Source organism: Rhagoletis zephyria, unplaced genomic scaffold (genome assembly GCF_001687245.7).
Source record: "Rhagoletis zephyria isolate East Lansing unplaced genomic scaffold, Rhagoletis_zephyria_1.1 Rzeph_scaffold_02109, whole genome shotgun sequence".
NCBI classification, from domain to species: Eukaryota; Metazoa; Arthropoda; class Insecta; order Diptera; family Tephritidae; genus Rhagoletis; species Rhagoletis zephyria.
The window spans coordinates 4,232-13,105 of record NW_016159193.1 but is presented as its reverse complement, the minus strand read 5'-3'; the positions used below and the strand labels follow the sequence as shown (position 1 = coordinate 13,105).

Below are 8,874 nucleotides of genomic sequence, written 5' to 3'. Positions count from 1 at the left end.
ACAATCATTTCATTTCATTTTCTGATAGACATGGATAATTTTCGTGTTGATGTATATTACTTACTTTCACCAGCCATAAATTTAATAAGGAACGCCGCTTTTAATTCTAAAAGCTTCAGTGCTCGATCACCCTTTTCACCTTTTCAAAAAGACTATGACACAGTTTGTAATGTCTTTTTAAACAACACATAACATTGCGACTCATAACGCGATAGCAGATCACGCATTGCGCACACCCATCCATGTTTTCTATGCAAAAAAATGTATTTCCCATTCCTCCCGAAACATTTTATGTGCGTATTATTCGAATAGTTGCGCAGTGAAGTCTCAGCAGCAACTAATTTGATTTGCTTTGCCGAAGTGCTAGCAAAGCATCAGTCAATCGTCAGTTATCGTAAGACGCACGAAGATGATCATATCATACATGTGTCGACGTCGCAGCAAGCAATGTTGTTTTTTGTTGTAGAAAATGCCCATTCATTAATGCGCAAATGAACAAATTAAAAAAAAAGAAGTTTCAAGATCTGAAGGTTTTTTAGCTTACGGTGGTAGAACTAGTAGAAATATAATATAGCAAAAAAAAAGTGTTATCTATTCCACAAATGTGGTAAGTCCGAGCACAGGCTGTTGAGCAAAACTTCGCTGCTTTGCACACAAGCGCAAGCATAGTGTGAGTGCCCACCTCTGATATAAAGGGAGATAACCAGTTTCCTCTCCTAATGGGTGCCAATTTACCCCCGTGTAATAAAACTAAACACTGGCTATTTACTGTCACATACCAAAGAGCAAAATTACACATAAAATGTTTAAAATTAAGTAAATATGAGCACTTAGTGATTATTATTAGTAGTAAATTTATTTTTTACTTTCAAAATTTTTACATTTTAAACGTATCATGTGTATATTTAGTTGTATATTTTAAACATCTCATGTTCAAAATCAAGTCTTGAACATCTTGTGCGTATATTTGTTTGTGAATTTGTTTAATTTGGATAATCGGTTTGTTTATTATTACGAATGGACTTTTATTTCGGGCTTAAAATATATTTGGCCAAGTTTAACAGTTATTACTGAATTAAAAAAATAAAAGTCCAGATTTTTCAGTTATTATTGAAATTTTTCCTAAAAAGTTTGATAAATTAAAGGTTCTTGTCTAGGAGGTCCTGAGATCAAAGGAATATTGATAACTTTACTCTACGGCAATATTTTGTCCCGGACTTTTATAACATCGAAAAAAGCTGTTGCTTTCGGTTCCTGGCTTCTATAGATAATTTCATGGTCCATACTTTTGTCAAACCTATTTTTATGATACACATTACCGTTTGGCTGAAAAATGCAAAAAAAAAAACTAATTTATGTATTTTTTGACCTTAAATAAATTTTTTTCAGATGTGGTATTGATGGGGACTTTTCATTTATAAAGACGTTCGCAATATCGTTTCCAATTTTCAGCGTAATGCTGTTTATTGAGCTAACTTGACTAGGCTATTAACCGTTTTTTTTTTAATTCTCCTTGTGGTGCTATTCTGAAGAAAAACCATAACTGAAATTGAAAAATCGAAAACCCGTTCATAAACTTTGCATAAATTAATAATCAACTATGCGCTATTAAGTTCGCAAAGGTGAGACAATTTTTTTGCCGTAAGTTAAGATTTGGGGTGCTTGGCAAATTCCCCATTTCGATTCTTGTTTTACTCGACAAAACCTACATGAAAGTTCCCAAGTATTTCTATTTCATTATCTTTTATAGCATTGAGTAGTTTAAAAAAGAATATAATTTAATACAAATATTGAATAATTGAAATAATACTTCTTTGATTTAGCGAATTCATTTATCGAGCTTTTTAAAGCGCATAAAATCAATTTTGTATGCTTTTTTTTGCGCATACAAACATGCACTGATCTGGTGTACTTATCTTCTTAATAAAATTGTTAATCCATATAGATTGCACGAGTATCAGCAGACAAGATACCATGCCTATCCTCGAAGTTATATAGCTCAACAGCAGTACCAATTATACCGCCAACAAAATCGGTATCACACAATCACAGTCACCACCATCTGCCGTACGCAGCTCATCAAATAGATTGCAGTAATAGAAGTAGCAGTCCGCAAACGCCTGTCTTTATGCCCCGTTGGGAGAAATTCTTGATAAATAACCTGGAAAAACGACCTAAGGTCTCCTTCAATAATTACGTCATCGTCCACAATTGAAAAAGACGAAAAGCAATATATACCATTTAAGCCGGCGGCCGGTGAGAATATATTATCTGACGCATTACACCAAACGGAGGAACGAGTCAAGGAATTATCCAAAGAAAATTCAAACCTAGATTTGAGAGAAAATTCTACCGCCAATGATGTGGACGCTGAACGAAATAACGCAATTTTATCAAATAATGGCCAGCAGATAGAACGTGAATGTTCGAAAAAGTTATGAAGTTAGAACAAGAAATTTAGTGGATTGTAAAATGAAATGCGTACACGAAGGAATAACTGACATTTTGCATGTAGCTTACCTTGTAGAATATCTCTGAATTTATTTATTTATACATATTCATACATACGCACTTGTGTCTTTGTTATTTGAAATTAGTTTAAAAGAATCAACCTAAGTATGTGTATGCTCGGTCACAATTCTTTTGTAACATTAAATCAGGTTATTTTAAATGAATATAATTACGGTTTAAAAGCAAATAAAGAACTAAACGATAACTGACATATCAAGAGTAAAACATCTTCAGAAATTTTTTTTAGAAAATTCAAATACGCGAACTTACTACATATATCATATCAGGTTTAAATTATGTACGGAGTAAGGACAGATACATCCAGAATAGTATAAGAAAATGCCAAAGGCCGCTTGGTTGAATATTCTGCATGGCATTTATCTATGTTATCAACGCCACATTTGCTTTGGTTGTACATAATCTAATATCAATAGTGGCTTTTTCTTAAGACCTTTTACTTCGGCTGTCTAATGCATTCTTAAAAAGACCACAACTAATTTATTATTCTTCGGCACGTACTGATCCATATTTGCAGACCTGAGTATATTGTGGATTGGGCATCTGGTAGTTTGTGGTGGTGGATCAGCTCAAACTTTTCATTTTTTGGCAGTGTAGTTTTCCCGATATATCATCAATTCTTCCGGGTCGTATTTTGTTAGCTCGATTTCTTCTATATCGGAGTAAACTGGAGTTACATAATTTTCGTTATCGTCCACAACCTATTGAGATACGAAATGCTCGTCGTCACTATTTTCCTCTCCTAAATTTTCTTACCTCTGGCGAATGTATCCTTGTTGTTCTTCAGGATCAAGTAAACTTAGTTGTCGTGGATTGAGCCATAACAGTAAAAGCTTATCCGGTTTAAAAGAAATGTGTTAAATATTCACATTTTCGTCACAACACAATGCCGTTTCCCATACAAAATGTATGTGCATACCCGAGTATGCGTACGTATAATTTTTCTGCTGTTGACATAAAGGTTAATGAATGCACATCTACACTCCCTGTTATACCTAAAACTTTTCTANTTGCACTTTGAGCTACTAAATTTTAATGAACTATAAAACTGCATACCTAAAACTTTTCCAGAAATTCTAAATAAAAAGCCAAAGCGACAGAATAAGATGATTTTTTTAGAAATGATCTATCATTTCCTGATAGAGAATAATTTTCTGATAATAATAATAATAATAGATTGGCGCTTACACATATGTTAGTGTTTGGCCGAGCTTCTCCTCCGACTTGTGGCGTGCGCCTTGACGTTGTCACTCAAAGCAGAGGGACAGAGTTTTGCTCCGACTCCGAACGGCGATTGTATTTTTATGAGAAGCTGTTTTTCATGGCAGAAATACACTCGGAGGTTTGCCATTGCCTGCCCAGGGACGACCTCTGTTAAGAAAAAACTTTTTCTATATTTTTTTTTGCGATGTTGCTTTGACCAGGGCTTGAACCCAGGTGCTGATGAAAGAAAGCGCGCACTGCTTACCACTACTCCACAGCGGCCGACAATCATTTCATTTCATTTTCTGATAGACATGGATAATTTTCGTGTTGATGTATATTACTTACTTTCACCAGCCATAAATTTAATAAAGAACGCCGCTTTTAATTCTAAAAGCTTCAGTGCTCGATCACCCTTTTCACCTTTTCAAAATGACTATGATACAGTTTGTAATGTCTTCTTAAACAACACATAACATTGCGACTCATAACGCGATAGCAGATCACGCATTGCGCACACCCATCCATGTTTTCTATGCAAAAAAAATGTATTTCCCATTCCTCTCGAAACATTTTATGTGCGTATTATTCGAATAGTTGCGCAGTGAAGTCTCAGCAGCAACTAATTTGATTTGCTTTGCCGAAGTGCTAGCAAAGCATCAGTCAATCGTCAATTATCGTAAGACGCACGAAGACGATCATATCACACATGCGTCGACGTCGCAGCAAGCAATGTTGTTTTTTGTTGTAGAAAATGCCCATTCATTAATGCGCAAATGAACAAATTTAAAAAAAAGAAGTTTCAAGATCTGAAAGTTTTTTAGCTTACGGTGGTAGAAGTAGTAGAAATATAATATAGCAAAAAAAAGTGTTATCTATTCCACAAATGTGGTAAAGTCCGAGCACTGGCTGTTGAGCAAAACTTCGCTGCTTCGCACACAAGCGCATGTGTGTGATAGTGTGAGTGCCCACCTCTGATATAAAGGGAGATAACCAGTTTCCTCTCCTAATGGGTCCAAATTTACCCCCGTGTAATAAAACTAAACACTGGCTATTTACTGTTACATACCAAATTTGTCGTGTAGAGCAAAATTACACATAAAATGTTTAAAATTAAGTAAATATGAGCACTTAGTGTTTATTATTAGAAGTAAATGTATTTTTTACATTCAAAATTTTTGCATTTTAAACGTATCATGTGTATATTTAGTTGTATATTTTAAACATCTCATGTTCAAAATCAAGTCTTGAACATCTGATGCGTATATTTGTTTGTAAATTTGTTTAATTTGGATAATCGGTTTGTTTATTATTACGAATGGACTTTTATTTCGGACTTAAAATATATTTGGCCAAGTTTAACAGTTATTACTGAATTAAAAAAATAAAAGTCCAGATTTTTCAGTTATTATTGAACTTTTTCCTAAAAATTAAAGGTTCTTGTCTAGGAGGTCCTGAGATCAAAGGAATATTGATACCTTTACTCTACGGCAATATTTTGTCCGGGACTTTTATAACATCGAAAAAAGCTGTTGNGTCAAACCTATTTTTATGATACACATTACCGTTTGGCTGAAAAATGCAAAAAAAAAAACTAATTTATGTATTTTTTGACCTTAAATAAATTTTTTTCAGATGTGGTATTGATGGGGACTTTTCATTTATAAAGACGTTCGCAAGATCGTTTCCAATTTTCAGCGTAATGCTGTTTATTGAGCTAACTTGACTAGGCTATTAACCGTTTTTTTTTTTTAATTCTCCTTGTGGTGCTATTCTGAAGCAAAACCATAACTGAAATTGAAAAATCGAAAACCCGTTCATAAACTTAGCATAAATTAATAATCAACTATGCGCTATTAAGTTCGCAAAGGTGAGACAATTTTTTTGCCGTAAGTTAAGATTTGGGGTGCTTGGCAAATTCCCCATTTCGATTCTTGTTTTACTCGACAAAACCTACATGAAAGTTCCCAAGTATTTCTATTTCATTATCTTTTATAGCATTTAATACAAATATTGAATAATTGAAATAATACTTCTTTGATTTAGCGAATTCATTTATCGAGCTTTTTAAAGCGCATAAAATCAATTTTTTTTGCTTTTTTTGCGCATACAAACATGCATTGATCTGGTGTACTTATCTTCTTAATAAAATTGTTAATCCATATAGATTGCACGAGTATCAGCAGACAAGATACCATGCCTATCTTCGAAGTTATATAGCTCAACAGCAGTACCAATTATACCGCCAACAAAATCGGTATCTACACAATCACAGTCACCACCATCTGCCTTACGCAGGTCATTAAATAGATTGCAGTAATAGAAGTAGCAGTCCGCAAACGCTTGTCTTTATGCCCCATTGGGAGAAATTCTTGATAAATAACCTGGAAAAACGACCTAAGGTCTCCTTCAATAATTACGTCATCGTCCACAATTGAAAAAGACGAAAAGCAATATATACCATTTAAGCCGGCGGCCGGTGAGAATATATTATCTGACGCATTACACCAAACGGAGGAACGAGTCAAGGAATTATCCAAAGAAAATTCAAACCTAGATTTGAGAGAAAATTCTACCGCCAATGATGTGGACGCTGAACGAAATAACGCAATTTTATCAAATAATGGCCAGCAGCTAGAACGTGAATGTTCGAAAAAGTTATGAAGTTAGGAAAATAGCATCCTGTTAGAACAAGAAATTTAGTGGATTGTAAAATGAAATGCATACACGAAGGAATAACTGACATTTTGCATGTAGCTTACCTTGTAGAATATCTCTGAATTTATTTATGTATACATATTCATACATACCCACTTGTGTCTTTGTTATTTGAAATTCGTTTAAAAGAATCAACCTAAGTATGTGTATGTTCGGTCACAATTCTTTTGTGNTGTGTATGCTCGGTCACAATTCTTTTGTAACATTAAATCAGGTTATTTTAAATGAATATAATTACGGTTTAAAAGCAAATAAAGAACTAAACGATAACTGACATATCAAGAGTAAAACATCTTCAGTAATTTTTTTTAGAAAATTCAAATACGCGAACTTACTACATATATCATATCAGGTTTGTTCCACACGCTTTCCGGGCTGTTTTGGTAATTAGACAGTAAATGTAAGTTACTCTCTCACAAGTGTTAAAAAATGTGTATCAAAATGTGCAAAAAGTGCTCAGAGCGTGAGGAACCCAATAAAACAACAAATTTCATACCCGGAAAGAACAAATCAGCTATTTCACTTGTTTTTTTTTGACAATATTACAATTTAGCTTAAGCTATGCAGTTCAATGCGAGCATGAACGTGAACTTTTTATTATGACTAATATATTCACTTCTCGCACTAGTTAATATATGAAACGATAGAGCATTTAAATGTCTTTCAGAATTATAAATAAAATGTAATTTAAAATATATAATACGTATATTTTACTCAATGTTATTGACTGGTTTATCTTAGAATATTACTCATCGTGGGACAAACTTCTTGCTGCTTGGCCTGGTGTCAACGATTTTTATTAGCAGCGCGAGGTAAGCTTGAAACAGAACCGACGTATTTACGGCCTGAGAGAGTATTTGCGCTAATGTATTAGTTTTTCAAAATACTAGCTTACCCGTGCCAATTATTCGCATCCAATACTTTAGAATAAAGTTGAAATAAATTAACTCAGGCATTTGCCCAGGAGTTTATATCAGTCACTCCAGATGTGTAATTTTAAGTGAAACCTTTGAAAACAACACTACAAAGTTTTGTTGGAATTTGCGCATATTAAGATAGGTAAANTCTTTCAGAATTATAAATAAAATGTAATTTAAAATATATAATACGTATATTTTACTCAATGTTATTGACTGGTTTATCTTAGAATATTACTTATCGTGGGACAAACTTCTTGCTGCTTGGCCTGGTGTCAACGATTTTTATTAGCAGCACGAGGTAAGCTTGAAACAGAACCGACGTATTTACGGCCTGAGAGAGTATTTGCGCTATTGTATTAGTTTTTCAAAATACTAGCTTACCCGTGCCAATTATTCGCATCCAATACTTTAGAATAAAGTTGAAATAAATTAACTCAGGCATTTGCCCAGGAGTTTATATCAGTCACTCCAGATGTGTAATTTTAAGTGAAACCTTTGAAAACAACACTATAAAGTTTTGTTGAAATTTGCGCATATTAAGATAGGTAAAAAGTTTTCGCTCTTAACCTTTATGTCAACAGCAGCATACCCGGGTATGTTTTGCGTTTTCAAATTGCTATATCTTGAGAGCTATATATCCGATTAACTTTAAATTTCATGATATCCTCAGCAAAAGTGTTTTACGTCATATTCCAAAGTCTGGGTGGGATTGGACCACCTGGACTAGAGAATTGGCCATTTTTCGATTTTAAACCATTACGTTAACTGCTGCAAGCCCGGGTATGTATATGAAATCGCATGCAAATATGTATATTGATACATTTGAAAAGTAAAATTTATTTATAAAAGTCTTAAAATAGTGCAAGAATATAATTCCGAATCAAATTCTTAAAATAATACAAGAATATAATGATATTGTAGTAAGACAATACTTGTAAAACAGAAAAAATATGAATAAATTGGAAACTACTAACTTTTTAACTACATCTAGATATTGCAGTGCGGCATATTAGTAGAATGTTCTGCACAGACGGGTATTTGCACAATATGCAGGTTTGCCTTGTTGGGCGGATATAGAACAATTACCATTTGTTTTTATTCTGCCTGCACTGTCACGTTCTTCCTTGCCTCCTAAATACCAACAGCCATTATCATCAAAGGACCGCCGTTTTTTGCTTCAATGACGTTGTGTGTAGAGAATATTCTGGTTATTCGACTACTACTAGCTCTCACTTCTATTTCAGGTTTCGCCAGTTGCTCACAAAGTTGATGAAGGAGCATCCTAATGGGATTTCAGAGGTCTTCAGGTCTGGTCTCGACGTAAATTATGTACGGAGTAAGGACATATACATCCAGAATATTATAAGAAAATGCCAAAGGCCGCATGGTTGAATATTCTGCAAGGCATTTATCTATGTTATCAACGCCACATTTGCTTTGGTTGTAATCTAATATCAATAGTGGCTTTTTCTTAAGACCTTTTACTTCGGTTGTCTAATGCATT

General features: G+C 33.9%; 1 protein-coding gene across 1 annotated transcript in view; it reads left to right on the top strand.

The window, feature by feature from the left end:
• Nucleotides 1-1,760, top strand: part of LOC108366007 (uncharacterized) — a 4,346-nt gene extending 2,586 nt beyond the window's left edge. The window contains exon 4 of the mRNA XM_017620266.1: nt 1,751-1,760. Within this exon, the coding sequence (XP_017475755.1) occupies nt 1,751-1,760 (10 nt within the window). The remainder of the gene's footprint in view (nt 1-1,750) is intronic.
• The last annotated feature ends 7,114 nt before the right edge of the window (nt 1,761-8,874 follow it).